Source organism: Pipistrellus hanaki (genome assembly GCF_964339955.1).
Source record: "Pipistrellus hanaki genome assembly, chromosome: 1".
NCBI classification, from domain to species: Eukaryota; Metazoa; Chordata; class Mammalia; order Chiroptera; family Vespertilionidae; genus Pipistrellus; species Pipistrellus hanaki.
Window position 1 is genome coordinate 91,019,195 of NC_140503.1, and position 16,870 is coordinate 91,036,064.

The following is a 16,870-nucleotide window of genomic DNA, read 5'->3' on the forward strand; positions in this document are numbered from 1 at the left end:
CAGCCCCATTTCAACATCTAATGTAATACCCTCTCATTATTCATATCCCAAAGCTGCTGGAGACCCAAAGGAAGACGAACTGTATGAAACAGCCATAATAGAAACAAACTGCACTTACCGTCTGGTGGATGACAAGCTTGTTCCTGATGATGACTTCTGGGGGAAAATCCCAAAGTGCTCCCTTCTGCAGTCAAAAGAGGTACAGGGAGTGGGCGGAGCAGTCTGCACAGGGCTGCCCCATAAAATAGTTAGTAAGTGCCCATAAATCCTAGCTATCAGTCAGTACTGTCGTGAGTTGGTAACATCTTTTGAAAGGATATTTATTTGTAATTTCCAACCATTACTTCCATCTTGATTACTAATATAGAATTTAGAATATTGTTCAGAGGAGTTCCAATAAATTATTGAAGGTTTTTCTATTTTAGGCTATATATATATATATATATATATATATATATATATATATATATATATGCCCTATCTCTTGATTTTTGTATAAAAATTAAATAATTTTCACTCCTTAAGTTTCAGGGAATTATATATTCTTTCTATATGTCCTTTTTTCCTCTCACACCCTGAATACTAAATACATACATTTATATGTCCTTTTTCCTCTCACACACCTTAAATATTAAATACGTACATTTCCAGGTCCATTAAGTAAGTAATCTAAGTGTTGAGAGAAAAAGTGCTACTCAAAATTTTATTGAATAGAAGAGTATTATAAAGACTGTAATCCAAAACTAGATTGATTGTATCATATGTGTGGGCATTTAAATGGGAGGACAAACGGTCACAGAAATAATCAGGAATAACTTTAAAGAGAAAGTGAAACTGAGCCTTGTTTGAAATTAAATAGAATTTGGATTATTGGAAATGAAGGGAGAAGTTATTCTAGGAAGAAAGAGTAGAACAAACTATAGCCTTGAAAATAAGAGATAGTACCCCATTCATGAATTCGTTCAGCAAAGAGTAACCCTATTATAAATGTAAGTATGGTATGCTCTTTGCCCTTGGGGGTCTTAGAACTATATAGAGGAGAGATGGCACCTGTCATCTCTGTGCCTGGAATGTATGAAGTGACCTGTATATACTAACTGAATGAATAGAAGAAGAAAGGGAGGGAGGGAGGAGGGGGAGAAAAGGGAAGGATGATAGGAAGATGCCCTTCACTCTTTGATGAATCAGAAGTTTGAGAGTTCAGAGGAAGGAACATTAACTTGGGCTCCCTACTGACAGTGAAACGGACAATGCAATGGAATTCTACCCATCAGGTAGAGGCTGGCTGGAAGTGCCAGCTTGTAGGTCTTGTTATCTTCTTGTGTTTGTATTGATTGCTCCACCTGGCTTTGTGTCATCACCCATTTGACTCACTGTCAGTAGGGAGCCTGATTCAACTGGAGCTTATCCTTGAAGTTAATAAATCCTTCTGTGCCCTTCTCCCAGGTACTGGTGTTTGATTTTGGTAGTGAAGTTTATGTGTGGCATGGAAAAGAAGTTACATTGGCACAACGGAAAATAGCATTTCAGCTGGCAAAGCACTTATGGAATGGAACCTTTGACTATGAGAACTGTGACATTAACCCACTGGATCCCGGAGAATGCAATCCACTTATTCCCAGGTACTCCTGTGATTCTCACGGCCCTGCAGAGCAAGCAGATTCCCTCAGGGGCCTCAGTTCTCACCCAGTTGGCTACTGTTGCTCGTCATAGGTTTTTGTTTTCATAAATAACTGCTGTGCAGTACCATGGATATTTAGAAAGGAACATTTCTTTAGCTTTTACCTAAGTAATACAGAAATACAGATGTCTTCTTGAAGATGTTTGTTATATTACATGTCTTGAAGTGAACAAATTATTTTCACCTGCAGCATTCCAGATGCTATTGACAGATGGATAGCAATTGTTTAAACAAATTACATGTTGATCTGAAGACTTCTCAAGGTCTGGAATTCAGCCATTAATCTAACGGTGCAAAAGCAACACACTTCCTTCTAACTTCACACTGTCACAGTATAGCCCTTGAATTCCAGGGTTTATTATTGATTTGGCAGTAGGTGATATTTATGCCTTCCCTCAGAAGGAGGGGGGAATGATATGGAATTAAAATAATGATTGTAAAATTATTATTTTCTACAGCACATGTGTCAAACACAAGGCCCGCGGGCCAAATCCAGCCCGCCAGGCCTTGCAATGTGGCCCGCACCGCGCTGTCATCACTGCACTCCGCTGTCAGTTTATGACATTGTCAGTTTATGACTGTTCAGTAAACCATTCGGCCCGCGATTTAGGCTGGATTTTAGATTTTGGCCCCTTCTCTGATTGAGTTCGACACCCCTATTCTACAGCATACTGGACTTTTTTAAATAATTTGGCAAATCATAAAAATACGCACAAACTTACAGAAATGTGATCATAACAAAAATAATTATTTATGCAAAGAGATTTTTTTCCCTTAACAACTAGAAAAGTATGTGTCATAGAAATAGATGTGCATACGTATCACACAACTGCAATTTAATCGTTTCCATTGAACTAGTATACAGATTTCAACTTTCCTACCTAGTTTTCTGTTTTAAAATCAAGTTATTGATGTTACTATTATCAAATAGAAACTATTAAAAGTTCTGTTGATATAAGGTGAAAAGTTTTAACCACATTTAGCCTAAAATTAGTACTGTAATAGCTAGCATTTTACAGACAGAGGTGAAGGCTAAAAAGAATCTTTTACTTAGTATATTAAATGAAAAATACAATGTGTGAGAATAAAATCCATATGATGGACAATTCCTATTTAGCAGTGGCACACCCGCAGATCTGGAAGCAGCTGAGGGAGTACTCAATCCCCAGATCAACATCTCCCAGATCATAATCAGCTAAGGAATTTTTCTAAAAAAAAAAAAAAAAAAATGCATGTGCCAGCCCCAGCCCCAGAGATGTGTTTTCAACTTGTGTGCAGTATCAGTATGTCTTGAAAGCTTCCCGGACATTTTTAAGTGCAGCCTTCTTAAGAAACATGGAGCCTGAAACCACCGAGGTGTCATGACTTAGTCCAATTGGACAATTGGATAGTGTGTGTCCCAGGGGTGGGGACAAGCACACCTGCTCCCACCCCTGTCCCCACTGTCACACTGAGGCCTGTTCCCTCTCATACTTAAAAGATACATTTCTAAACTGACACCAAATGCATTTCCTGAAGGCATCTTAGCAAGTCTGCAGAGTCAAAATTATATAAAAGACAGTCTTTCGGCATTTCTGGTAAAGACCTCAGCCTTTCAAGAGAGTCCTGCATTTCCCATAGTTGCTGATACTTGGTACCTTAAGTCCCCTGGGAAAATGAGGCAGCAGTATCTGCACCTTGCTTTGGTCTCCTTTGAGACAGGTAGCCTCTGTGATGTGCCTTTATGCCAGAAGCTGTAGTCTGGTCTAAAACAGGAGCCACAGCAGCCCAGTGAGCACTGCCCATCGGTCTGAGGCATCATATGCATCCTGGTCATAATTCACAACCCGTGGTTGATTTGGAAGGATGAGAAATGCCTGCACCTTCTTCTCAGGGCTGGACCCTCCACAGCATGTGTTTTCTCAGATGTTCAGGCATACTTCGTTTCATTGCGCTTCACAAATGTTGAGTGTTACACGTTGAAGGCAAGACCCTCCACCAGCAAAAAGATTATGACTCGCTTTGCTGTGGTGGTCTGGAGCCCAGTCCACAGTATCTCTGAGGTATGCCAGTACCTTTCTCTCGGTCACCGTTTGTTTCAAGCACAGGTTCACATTCTGAGGGACTGAGACAGGACCAGCCCTCCATGCTGGGCTGTGCCACTTCCTTCCCTGTGTCCTTGTGCTCTCCCTGCCTACTGTCACATCCAGGGGCCTAGAAATAAATATGCAAATCTTAACTTCATGGTATATGAAATTATGTTCAGTTTTGTAACAGAGGAGAGTTAGACTGGAGAGCTTGTCGTAACATGACTTAGTAGAATTCAGGAGAACTCCCATCTATTCCACTTTGCAGAAACTTGGTGAGCAGCTGAGGGGCCTGAGGGCAGCATGAAGGAGGCCAGGGAGATAAGCATGTAATTCCTGCCTCACCTGCTCCCAGCCTAGTGCACAGACCCAGGCTCTCCCGAACACGAGAATGTACTAGGATGCCAGAAAAGTCCAGTCCTGACGTGGTCCTCATTGCATTTCAACTATAATTCTGTGGACACAGAGTTTTGCAAGGCTTCGGGCTAAAAGAATAAAATGTCACTTATTTGGTAAAATAAGAAAGAACAGACCATTCTATATACTACTTATATATTCTGGTGTGTTTTTCTCTTTGTTTGTTTGTTTTTCCATAATACATGTGTTTGTTTTAGATTCCTTTCCTTTGTTTTATCATGGCTTAACTATGGCTCTTTTCCTATCTGCACCCCACCCACATACCTGCAGAAAAGGACAAGGGCGGCCTGATTGGGCAATATTTGGGAGACTTACAGAACACAATGAGACTATTTTGTTCAAAGAGAAATTTCTCGATTGGACCGAACTGAAGAGACCGAATGAGAAGAACGCCAGTGAACTGGCTCAGCAGAAGGTATTCCAGGTGGCCAGGCCTCAAACCTCAGGGCTTGGTTTGGGTCCCAACAAAAGAGGCCTGAGAGCTAAGACTTCCCAGGATTTACTAGTAGAACAGCAAACCAGTTTCCTACTATATTCCAACTGGAAGAGTGAAAATAGCCTTGTTTGTACCTTTGGGTTTATGGGTGTCCCGCTCACTGTGGAGGGGTAGGTATTCAGGCCTCCCCGAGTCTTTCCCATAAATGCAGCCTTTCCCTAGTGCAGTCCAGTGCCCTGGGACAGAGTGTGAAAGCTGTGCTCTTGCACTGTCCAGTTAACTGTGAAGCAGCACGGAGTGCGAGACAAAACTGCTGGAAAAATAGGCAACTGATCAGACATTTTATGTTCCCTGTAGGAAGATCCTAGGGCTGACGTCAAGCCATACGATGTGACCCGGATGGTGCCAGTGCCCCAGACGACAGCTGGCACTGTGCTGGACGGAGTGAACGTGGGCCGTGGCTATGGCCTAGTGGAAGGGGATGACCGCAGGCACTTTGAGATTGCCAGTGTCTCGGTGGATGTCTGGCATATCCTCGAGTTCGACTACAGCAGGCTCCCCAAACAGAGCATTGGGCAGTTCCACGAAGGGGACGCCTATGTGGTCAAGTGGAAGTATATGGTGAGCACTGCAGGTTAGTGACGTACATTTTCTTCAAGCTGAGACAGGCCCCGCCCCCACCCCGAGGCCAGGAGCCCCAGGGCTGCCGGAGCCCACTCCCTGTGCACCATGTCTCAGGCTGGCTGCGGGGGTGCAGCGCACCAGCACACTCATTCGCTCTGAGAACCAGTTAGTAACCCTGTAGATGTATTCCTAACAGCCCAGTACTGCTAACATCGGGATTTTTCCTTACAGAGATGAAACTTGCACATTGGGATTTTTCCAGGAACCTCATTCCCTCCCCTTCCCTGTCCCCAGAGGTTTTCTAGCCAAGTGATTATCTGCCTCCACATGACATTTGACATGTGGATAGATGCTGCTTAAATTAAAGTAGTTAAGTAAAGCATATGTGAATGATTTAGAACTGAAACCAAATGTTGTTGGTAACATTATAGCAACTACATTCACAAAAAAATAATGTATTGAAAATGAAAGAAGCTATTTCTGAGGGAGGACAGGGAGTGGACTCTGGAGAGACTCCCTTTTCTTTGCCAAAAAGTAGCCTTATCTATGTTATGCTCAGTGTCTGTCCTCCCTACCCATTCAGTGGGGAGTTTATGTCACAGTTCTGATTTTGAGATTCAACTACAGAAGAATTGATTCACCTCCTTACGGTCCCCTTTGCCTCCACATGGTTTGCTGATTAAACACCTGTAGACTTAGAACCATTTGATTTCTTTCCTAATTTATCAAAAATAAAGCTATTAATCAACTGCACAGCATTCACTGTTTGTTAGAGATTTTATAGGGAACAAGTCAATATTTCAGACCCTGCCTTCAAGAAGAATCTGTACTAATAAAAGGGTAATATGCTAATTAGAATGGATTGACCATACATCTTACGGATGTCATTCCGGATGTCCTTCCTGACAAAGCCAGGGCCAATTGCCTGCGGCCAGCTGCAGGAGGGAAGCCTGGGTCCCAGGTGCAGGATTTGAGCCAGAGGCGGTTAGGGGCAATTAGACAGGCAGGGGAGTGATTAGGGGCAAGCAGACAAGCAGTTAGGAGCCAGTGGTCCCAGATTGTGAGAGGGTGCAGGCTGGGCTGAGGGACCCCGTCCCACCCCTCCATGCACAAATTATATGCACTGGGCCTCTAGTCTATATATAAAAACCTAAGCAACTGTTACGACTGGACAACTGACCGATAGCTTTTATGCACACTAGCCACCAGGGGGCAGATGCTGAATGCAGGAGCTGCCCCCTGGTGGTCAGTGCGCTCTGATAGTCAACCTCCCATGGTCCCCGCCTGACAGCCCAAATCGGCCCCATGGGGACTGGGTAAAACAGCCCCAATCAGCCCCAATTGCCAGCTAGACCAAGGGACCCCACCTGTGCATGAATCCATGCATGGGACCTCTAGTATGTTATAAATGACGAGAGAGTTCTGTCCCCTGAGATGGCAACTGCCTGCAGTGGGAAGGCGGAACAGGAGGCTGTGCAGGGTTGTGCCCAGCACTTGGCTGCAGGTGCTGGGGCCCAACACACAGGTACACACTGGGGCTTTACCTTAGGCTCCAGCTGAGTGTCTGCTCAGTGAGCTCATGGGATGTGATCTGTGCTTGTGCTCGTTTTTCCGATAAGGAGCAGGACACAAAATTAAGTTACTCACCTGGAGTCACACAGCTAGGAGAGAGTGGAGCTGGGCACTGAAACCATGTTCCCTTTCATAAGGAGGCCCTGTCACTTAGAGGGAAGGTCAGGAGCTCTGAAGCCATATGGCTTGGGTCTTCTCTCAGGCCCTCCATACTAGCTCTACAAGTTAGGTAAAGTTACTTCACCTCTCTGAGCCTTAGTTTTCTCACCTGGAAAATAGAGATTATAACACTCAACTCATACAATACTATAGTCTGGTATGTATAATGTTTAGAATGTGCCTTGCAGGAAATAATCATCCTTGACATTCGCATAATTACTGCCTTTAACGTGAAGATGAGATAATGTTGATTTACCCAAAACAATAGCAACTCCCATGAATCACTATGAAGAATTGGCAAACTGAAGTAATAACCTGTGCTGCTGGCTGGCCATAAAGACAATAAGAGGGAATTTAGTAGGGAAGAAACTACTCAGCTCTGGGTGTGGAACAGGGAACTTTAAGGAATATCCTTTGAAGACATACATAATTCTTGTTCTTAAACACAAGAGGGACCATTCACTAGTTTTATTAAAGGAGACCAAGGGACTCCACAGTGTAAAATTGAGGCATTTCCTTACTTGAGCTGTTGGCTATTAAAAAAAAGTAATAGCAAGTGAATGAATGAATGAATGAATGAAATGAGATGAAAATAAATGTAAGATTTGAGGTCTTCATAGACTATTTATGTGGAGGCCCCTAAGAAATAATGATTCCAGCCAGGCAAATACTTTCTGTATTCCTTCCAAATAGACAATGTGTTCCTCTCACAGCCAGATCCAGCAGTATCTTTATGAGCAAAGTTATAGCTTTGAAGAAGTCCAGCTTCAGAGAATTAAGTTAGAGCAGGGAGCATTCAGATTCCAGACCGTCCCTCTAAAAGCAAAAAAGCATAGACCAATGGCATTTGCAGTCACATGTGGTCCTCCTAGAAGCACGGGCCCTTTGCTGACTGCTAGTCCAGCTCCTCATCAGTCATGTCCCACAAGGGCTGCACCTGCAAACAGGACTGAACTTGGAGCTCAGGATGCTCTAGGACATGCTCAGCAGAAAGCAGCAGTACAGTCATCTTCTTACTGGACAACGGCCACCCAGCACAGGCACGCAGAGCTCAGCTCCTTGGGGTCCACAGAAGGCAGCCTCGAAGCCTGGGTGGGTCAGTGCCCTGCCCTAGTGACCTCCTCAGGAGCTGCAGGGCATGGCTCTTGCTCCCGAAGGTCAGGAAACAAGCTGCTTGGGGTACCCAATGATGTTGGGTCAGGCCACGTGGAGCATGATACAGGGCGGATTCCTGTAAGTAGCAGTAAGGGAATTCTGCTCTAGACCCTTGACCATGAGAGTTCATACCTCAGTTTTCTATTTCTCCTAAATACAACTGCTGCTAATGAACTTACTCTGGAAAGTATTTTGATGACATTAACACTTTAAATTAGGCATTTGATGGCTGTAATGATTCTAGTTCAGAAGTTCTTACTAATAAAAGCTCAATATTTCTTTTGCTAAAATTAAAAATAAATAAATGAGTTAAAAATTAAGTTGTATATAGGATTACATTTGGATATGTTGAAGAAAGTTTCAAGAAAAATTAGTGGAAAAACTGTTTTAAAAAATACAATTTCATTTTAGACACAGACACTCAAGTCCATTTTAGAAGGTTAGGGTGCAAGCAATGGTTATTGAGCATGACTACTATATATTTACACAATGTACTTCATGCTAACAAATCCCAAGATAGGTATCAACTGCTGTGACCTATTGTAAGCATATCTTTTCCCTATAATCAGGTTAACACAACTAAATTTCACTATGTTGAAAGTTGCTAATCAAAGGTAAACCTTTATTCTTATCCAAGTCAGCATAAATTTCAATCAGGTGCCTTCCAACTTAATTGTGGACACTTATAAACTGTTCATTGATGGTTGCTATTTCACTTTCCCACTAAAAATACACAGGCTTGACCAGTTGAGGTATACAGTAGATGGCACTGAAGATAGTGCTTAGTCAAAATACATTAAGAATTATAATCCTTTATGAACTGTTATAGAGTACTTTGCTGATGGGCCAAAAAAACAAACAAAATACATAAATATGGCTTCTGACCTCTTACGATCTTAAATAAGTTTTTTTCTTATCTTCAAACCTCAGGAAACATGTGATTTAGTGAAATGGGATTGGAGAAAAATCAAAGTAATATAGAGCAAAGAGTACAGTTACCATCATTAATTTTTAACGGGTGTTAAAACCACTGGCATCCTGAGGCCACTTACTAGGCCACTGGGCATTTTAGTAGAGCTTGGTGTCCTGACCTTACTCAGCCTAAAAGACTCTGCCTTCTAGGTCATCCTCATTCAGGCCTCCACTCACCCACCTTTGCTGAAAGGCCTTCCTTCCACAGGCAGTCCCACGAGCATTCACCCTGGCCCTGCCTGTTTTCCTCGTCGCTACCACTGTCTCAGAGTATCTTGCTCATCTATTTGTTTATTAGAACAAAAGCAAAGAAGGTGTCTATCCTGCTCATCTTTGTAGCCCCAGAATCCTAAAGAGTTCCCTGGCACATAGTAGTTACTCAATAATATTTTCTGAGCAAATGTCTAAAGTGGGGTCTATTCCTAAAGGTAGTGGTTTTGAGGTCTGAAATACTGTCCAAAACCACCACTTAACCAATTAATTTTCTGTGACTGTTCTTCAGTGAGATCTGCCTTCTGTGGGCTGCTAATAAGTAGGCGAATGCCTGCGAGGAGCCAGACAGTAAGGATAACCCGCACTTACTAGTAATCCTGGCTACAGCCCCGGTGACAGATTTTTAAATCCCAGATTGTTTGATGTAAGTGATATGTCAGCAATTTATCTCTTCTATTTCTAACAGAACTTTGAGACATCAAAGTGTGTTTTTTCTACTAGAATAGTTTTAACAGACTAAATATTTTCCTTTGTGCTTAAAGCTGGCCCAGCTGTTGTTTTCAATATCTCTACCAACAAATCATTTTTTTAGAGTTTTGTTCTTTTGCTATGTAGAACCTGGTGCTGAATTCTTTTTTTTTTTTTTTATTTTATTTATTTTTCCCAGAGAGGAAGGGAGAGGGATAGATAGCTAGAAACATCGATGAGAGAGAATCATCGACCAGCATCAGGGATGTGCCCGCAACCAATGTACATGCCCTTGACCAGAATCAAACCTGGGACCTTTCAGTCTGCAGACCGACGCTCTATCCACTGAGCCAAACCGGTTTCGGCTCTACCAGCAAATCTTTTGCCAAAGAGTGGTATAATTAGGAAATTGTGCCTGCATCTTTGGGAGCTGTAGGTCCTGCTGTGGCATCACCACTTCCTCTATCACCTGGGAGTGTGTGCCACCTTCCTCTGGATGGCAGGTGCTGTCTTAGGGCATCAAGATCACTTCCCTCCAGCTGAAGTTGCAGGACCTGTTAGCTGGAAGAGGTGGTTTTTCTCTTGTCCGGCAGTATGATTTACTTTCCCTCCAGTGATGAATGATTTCTCCTCAGCTTTGGTGCCCGAAAGCTATTTCTCTCCTGCTTTTCCTCAGAGAGCCTTGCACTTGCCCTTCTTTTGTCTTATCAGCTGCTCACCCCGCCCTCTGCTGTTCTGTGTTTGCAGTGGGGAGCCGGCAGAAGGCGGAGCACTCCGTAAGGGTGGCTGGCAGAGAGAAGTGTGTCTACTTCTTCTGGCAAGGCCGGCAGTCCACCGTGAGTGAGAAGGGCACGTCAGCTCTGATGACAGTGGAGCTGGATGAAGAAAGGGGAGCCCAGGTACGTCCTGGGGAGTGCTTCACCAGACACGAGAGAGCTGGCCCAGCATGTGTCGCCTGGTCCCCTAATGACCAGATTCTAATGAACAAAGACAACTCACCCGACACACTTTTAGTCCTGGACTGGCTTCTCCAGACTTTGGGCTGCACCTCATTTTTCTCCCCTACCACTGGGCCAGGAAGGCCCATCTGTTGTAACATGGTCTTCAACAAAATGTATCGGCAAATAGCAGATGTTAGATGTTTACAAAGCCTTGGTTTTCAGGAGTAGTAACTGTCTGTTGTTAAGCTGGCTCTGGGTTTTAATGGTGAAGAAGACCTGGACAGATAAGGTCTCTTTCAAGTTTGTGGGGAAAGACAGAAAATAAGTAAGTCAACAAAACAACTCTATAGTTTTACATAGCAGCAAATCCAGAAAATAAGGACAAAAGGCTAATAAGTGTGTGTGTGTTTTAAGTTTCCTCCTAACTAGTCATCAAGGAAAAGGACATAATAAAATAAAAAGATGCTATTTTCCATTTCTGAACTTGGTAGATATTTTTTTAAGTCTGGATCAGCGCTGGCAAGAGCTCTGTGGGTGAGGACCTCGCATGCTTCTGCTGGAAGTGTAACTGGAAGCAGCCATCCTGAAAACAGCTTTGGCTCAAGAACCTTAAATGTTCATAAGCTTTAATCAGTTATTCCACTTACACAAATGCACCCTAAGGAGATAGCAGAGATTAATGTAAAAACTAATGTTTCCAACATCTGCGTTCCTTAGACTAGCTCGAGTCGTTTTTCCAGACCAGGCCAGATAGCATCACCCCAGGCTCTCCACCACCCATGGCTACATTCCCAGCAGCCTGCCCGTGGTCTCCCAGCACCCTCACGGGCAGCCCTGCACATCTCTGCAATCGTTCCTGTTCTTGCACAAGTTCCGACTGTTCTGGTCTTCTTGCTGCTCCTCAAAGCCTCTTCCTGCCCACCCAGGGCCTGTGCACTCTGACCCTTGGATCTGTATGTAACTCTGCCCATACGATTCACGTTATGCTCTTAGCTCGGATGATTCAGGTTTATGTTCCAATGTGCAATTTTTTTCATAGCACTTACTGCTATGTAAAACCACATGTTTGTTTTATTGACTTATCTGCCTTTTCCCACAAGCTTGAAAGAGACCATATCTGTCCTGGTCTTCCTCCCCGTTATAGCCCAGAGCCAGCTTAACAAGGGGCAGATACTACTGCTGCTGAAAACCAAGGTTATGTAAACATTCTTTCTAGGGTTTGGATTACCTGTGCCTTAGGTTCCATCCTTCAATACCAGTAATTAAGAGCTGGCTCTGGGTGCGGGTATTTTTACTATCTTGGGTGAACAGTGAACAATAGCAGGAGGAGGGAGAACGGGGAGGCATTTTCTCCAAATGCAGAGCACTGCTCACTCAGCCTTCTAGATTCCTGAGATCCAATCCTCTTCTGCTGTGGTCTATATTTTACCCATAGTCGTTAGTGACCGTTGCTTTTTCATCTATTTGTAATAATGAGTAATTTCAACTGCCTCCTTTTTTTTTTTTTTTTTGGAAAGGCCATGAATGAATGCCCTCAAAGTCATCTTTAGAGTTTTAATCTATCCGGTTGAAGCATGTCATTTTTTTTTATCAATCCAACAGATGGAAAATCACTTTAGGCATATAAAACACTGCCACAAAATGGCATTTAATTATGCAAAATGGGCCCTGAGGTTGACAAATTAACTCATGGTAAGAAATGCTTCCTACCTTCAGTGTTCCTGACTGCCAGCCTCAATAAACACTTTCCTCTTTAAGGGAAAATGTCCTGCCAAAGTAAGCGTGAGTTGACTCAACCCTGACGCTATTATGGGGCAGCTAACACCTGGCGGGAGACAGTGCGTCACCAGGCCAGGGAGGCCGTGGTTGGTGGACAAAGGCTCTGATCAAACTCTCGCAAATGTTACAAAAGAGACAGTCCTTTCCCCCAGGATTACTCAGTTGGTGATTAGTCATCCTCATTGCTCAGAGGTGTACTGTGTTAAAAATGTGTTTAAATCAATCATGTTACATTTATATCACAAAATACCATTTATATATCAAAATTCATGTTTTTAAAAATATTCAATAACAGACAAACTTTAAATGGAAAAAAATCAGGGTAGAAAGCAACATGAAACAATAATCATATTTTTGTTTGGAAAAAACAACAACAAATACCTGAAAAATACTTTGAAAGAAAAGTTATACACTAGATTTTTAATAGTGGTTATCTTTAAATAATAGTATTGTCACTGGCTTTTGTTCCTGTGTCTTGTATTTTTTCATGTTTTCTACAATAGGGTATATAATTAGTATGCCTTTGGAAAGCCAGTGCAGGTTACTTATTTTAATGTGTTTAACTTGGAAGGTCCAGGTTCTTCAGGGAAAGGAGCCCCCCTGTTTCCTGCAGTGTTTCCAAGGGGGGATGGTGGTGCACTCCGGAAGAAGGGAAGAGGAGGAAGAAAATGCACAAAGTGAGTCGCTTTTACTGTTCGACTTGGATTTTTCCCCCTCTCCTGGAAGGTGTTTTTATAGGCGTGGGGGTTTAGAGTAAGTCTCTCCTCATATGGCCATGCTTTACCACCGAAAGCCACCTGATGTCTGCCTCATAAAGCATCTTTACGGGCTCTCACTCTACCAACCCCATGGGTGGACCCTGCATCCAGCATTGTGTGCTGGAGGCTGCAAAATTACTTCACCTTATACAGAATCCTCACAGTGACTCTCTCTTTTAAAAAACAAAACAAAACAAAAAAAAAAACAATCAGTGGATGTCTATTATAAATTACAAAATTTTTATTGGCCACCATCCAAAAAAACCCAATACAACATAAAATAAATCCTTAAGAGGTTTTTTATATATGCCTATTCTTACTTAGGCATTTATAAATTTTGTGAAAATGGTATCTCTGCATCGTAAACTTTTGACAACCTATTCCTAACTCCAAAAGGAAGTGTGTTCTGGGTTGGCAGTGAGATGGCCCATGGCCTCAGTCTGCACCTTCCCTTAAGTCATAGAATGGAATTTGCTCTTCACTGGGGAAGAGGGCCCCCAAAGGCCAGTCTCCTTGTGCAGCATACCTCCTAACCCTGTGCCACTGGTGCCCCCTACAGGTGAGTGGAGGCTGTACTGTGTGCGAGGAGAAGTGCCCATGGAAGGAAATTTGCTGGAAGTGGCCTGTCACTGTAGTAGCTTGAGGTCCAGGACATCCATGGTTGTTCTCAACGTCACTAAAGCCCTCATCTACCTGTGGCATGGATGCAAAGCCCAAGCCCACACGAAGGATGTTGGAAGGACTGCAGCAAACAAAATCAAAGAACAGTGAGTGTTGTGGGTATGAGGGCCTCTTCTGGAAGGGGGGTTACCGGTGGGACTCACCGCCTGAGGCCAGAAAGATTCCCTGGATTCCTAGTGGACATCCCCGTGTGTTTACAGTGACCTCACCAAAGACAGTTATGACCATTGTCAGGGTCTAACATTCCAAGTGGCTCTGCTGCATCTCAGCCAAAACTTTCAACTGAGGGCTCCTCCCACTTTTTGAAGGTTTATCTGCCTCAATAAAAGGCAGCGTGAGGGGTGATGAAAAAGACCTCAGCAAGCACTTTATTTTCTTTATAGGTGTGACTCAGCTGTTGAATATAAGCCTAAAAGTCATATGTTACTTAAACAGAGCAAATTTTGGATATCTTTTAAGAAGTTCAGGGTTTAATTTTGTCAGAACAGTGGAATATTAAAAAGCACTTAGCTAGTGAGTTTGGAGTAAGATGTGCCTCTGTAAAGAACAACTGTGCTTCTGCATTCTGGAAAGCAGCCACCTAAAAGAGTTATGGGATCCCTGAGGCAGTTCTCAGGCACATCCCACCAGGTGTAGGGTTTTATTCCTCTCCCAGGCAAGTACTGTCATTGACCACTTACACAGAGAAAACATACGGTGCCATAGCATTAAGTGAGGCCCTGAGGAGGGGGCTTTACCGGCCGGTCACCTGTCTGGAGGCAGGCTGCTGCTGGGGGCTCAGCACTTCCTAGCAGCTCATGCAGCATGGACACTGCAACCCGACAAAGAAACTCCAGTGCCCCCAGTCACTCAGGAGACGCCCAGCATTTCCTCAGGGAGAACTTAGAGGACCATGTCACGTCTGTACAGTAAAATGAGGAGTTTCCCAGGGCCACAAGGTAAAATCCATTCTCTGGGCATCAAAACTTGTGGGCCTGCATTCCCTGTTACTGCTCTAAACCCACCGCCACACGGAGAGGGACAGGAGGGCAAGTGAACTTTCAACAGGCAGGTGGCTGTGAAGCAAGATGTTTCATCTCAAAACATTACCCTGCAGGCCAGGGAGAAGGGAGGGATGATAAATGACATTCTGTTAGGTATTCAAAGGCATTCTTGGCTCATCAGAGTCTTTACATGGAAAGAACAACAACAAAAGAATAAAGAACTCATTCCCTCATTCATTCAACAGCAATTCTTGAGCACCTACTTGGTGCCAAGCAGAGGTTTAGGGACTAGAGACTTGCCGGTGAATAAATCCAAGTTCTGTCCCCATGAAGCTTATGTTCCCACAGGAGAAGACCAGGAATAGCAAATACATATATTACATATAGAAATATATATTCTATTCATTACAAACTACATGTAATTGTACATTCCTCTCTAAGGGCCACACCAACCCATACCCCACAGAGCATGTTTTTATTCATTTGTAAGAATTGACTTAGTTGGAAAGCAGAAGAGAGATGGTGAACTCACCTGTAGATTTAATCTTAAATAATTTTGTGCTGTCAGTACTTCCAAAGCTTAATAAAAATGATTTGTCTTCACACAGATGCCCCCTGGAAGCCGGGCTGCATAGTAGCAGCAAAGTGACCATACACGAGTGTGAGGAAGGCTCCGAGCCTCTGGGATTCTGGGACGCGTTAGGAAGGAGAGATCGGAAAGCCTACGACTGCATGCTTCAAGGTAACGCCACCTTCTGTAGCCTCTGGTCAGTGATTTATGCAATACTTATTTATTGAGCTATGTACAGTGCACACGGAATTAAACCTAGGCTAGGTTTAATGGGCCTCATGGGCCTACAACCCAACAAGGCTAAATAATTTGTATAACGAATTATAATGCCAAATAAAAATTCTGTATCGTGAAAGAGGTACAAGTGAAGGAGGTTGAGAATAAATACTTAACATTACTTCTACCAGGAAAAATCACACCCAGCATTTTTTTACTTGCCTTTTCATTTTCTTTGTAGGTTTTTCTGCAATGCAATATTTATTTTTTATGTTGTCAGTGCATAAATCTCTTCTCCTTTGATTGCTTCTTTTGCAATTATAAATAAAAAGGCTTCTCGACCTCCAAGTGCAGATAAACTCTGCCTATTTTTATACTAATTCCCTTATTATTTTGTGTTTTACATTAATTCTCTAATCCCTCTGAAATTTACTTTGGTACTTATTTTGTCTTCAGCTTTGTTCTCTTTTCTTTCCAAGATCCTGGGAATTTTAACTTCACACCCCGCCTGTTCATCCTCAGCAGTTCCTCTGGGGATTTCTTGGCCACGGAATTCATGTATCCTGCCCGAGCCCCCTCTGTGGTCAATTCCATGCCCTTCCTGCAGGAAGATCTGTATAGTGCACCGCAGCCAGGTATGGCCCCCAGAGGGCAATGGTCGTGGGAGCAGCAGAAGTTACACCTTCCAAAAAGTATTACCCCTTTTCACTTATTAGGCAATTTATTTGCCAAGTACTCTGCTAGAACATTTTTTTATATCATCTCATTTAATCTTCACACCTACCCCCCCAAAAAACTGGCATCCACCACATAGTATAAGAAACTCGGTTACTTAACTTGCCCAAAAACATCTGTTGGAAAAGGTTAGTACAGCAGTATTGGGCCCTGTGGCCACATCTCTCCCTTTTATTGCTGAAGCCCCCAGCAGATTTTTGCCTACATCCCTTGGGCTAGAGCTCTGTCACATAGCCACCCCAGATGCAAGGGAGCCTGGTAAAGCAAGTGGCCAAGGGGCAGGAAGTTGAGAGTATCTGCTGAATTGGGCAAAGAATAGTGTCCACCATACCAAGGCTGCACAGCAGAGCCACGGCTCTCGCCCAAGCTCAGGTCTGTTTCTACTAGACCACCACCTCAAGACAGGACCTCTGTGCTCTCATTCTGTTTGGGACAGTCACAGC

The 16,870-nt window shown here is 43.3% G+C and overlaps 1 protein-coding gene across 17 annotated transcripts in view; it reads left to right on the forward strand.

Moving 5' to 3' along the window:
• SVIL (supervillin) overlaps positions 1-16,870 on the forward strand; it is a 263,352-nt gene that overhangs the window by 237,777 nt on the left and 8,705 nt on the right. For all 17 annotated transcript variants that reach the window (XM_084875354.1, XM_084875358.1, XM_084875345.1 and 14 more), the window contains 9 exons: positions 54-199; positions 1,447-1,622; positions 4,435-4,579; positions 4,958-5,234; positions 10,511-10,662; positions 13,055-13,160; positions 13,801-14,008; positions 15,514-15,647; positions 16,172-16,327. In XM_084875354.1, the coding sequence (XP_084731480.1) occupies positions 54-199; positions 1,447-1,622; positions 4,435-4,579; positions 4,958-5,234; positions 10,511-10,662; positions 13,055-13,160; positions 13,801-14,008; positions 15,514-15,647; positions 16,172-16,327 (1,500 nt within the window). The remainder of the gene's footprint in view (positions 1-53; positions 200-1,446; positions 1,623-4,434; positions 4,580-4,957; positions 5,235-10,510; positions 10,663-13,054; positions 13,161-13,800; positions 14,009-15,513; positions 15,648-16,171; positions 16,328-16,870) is intronic.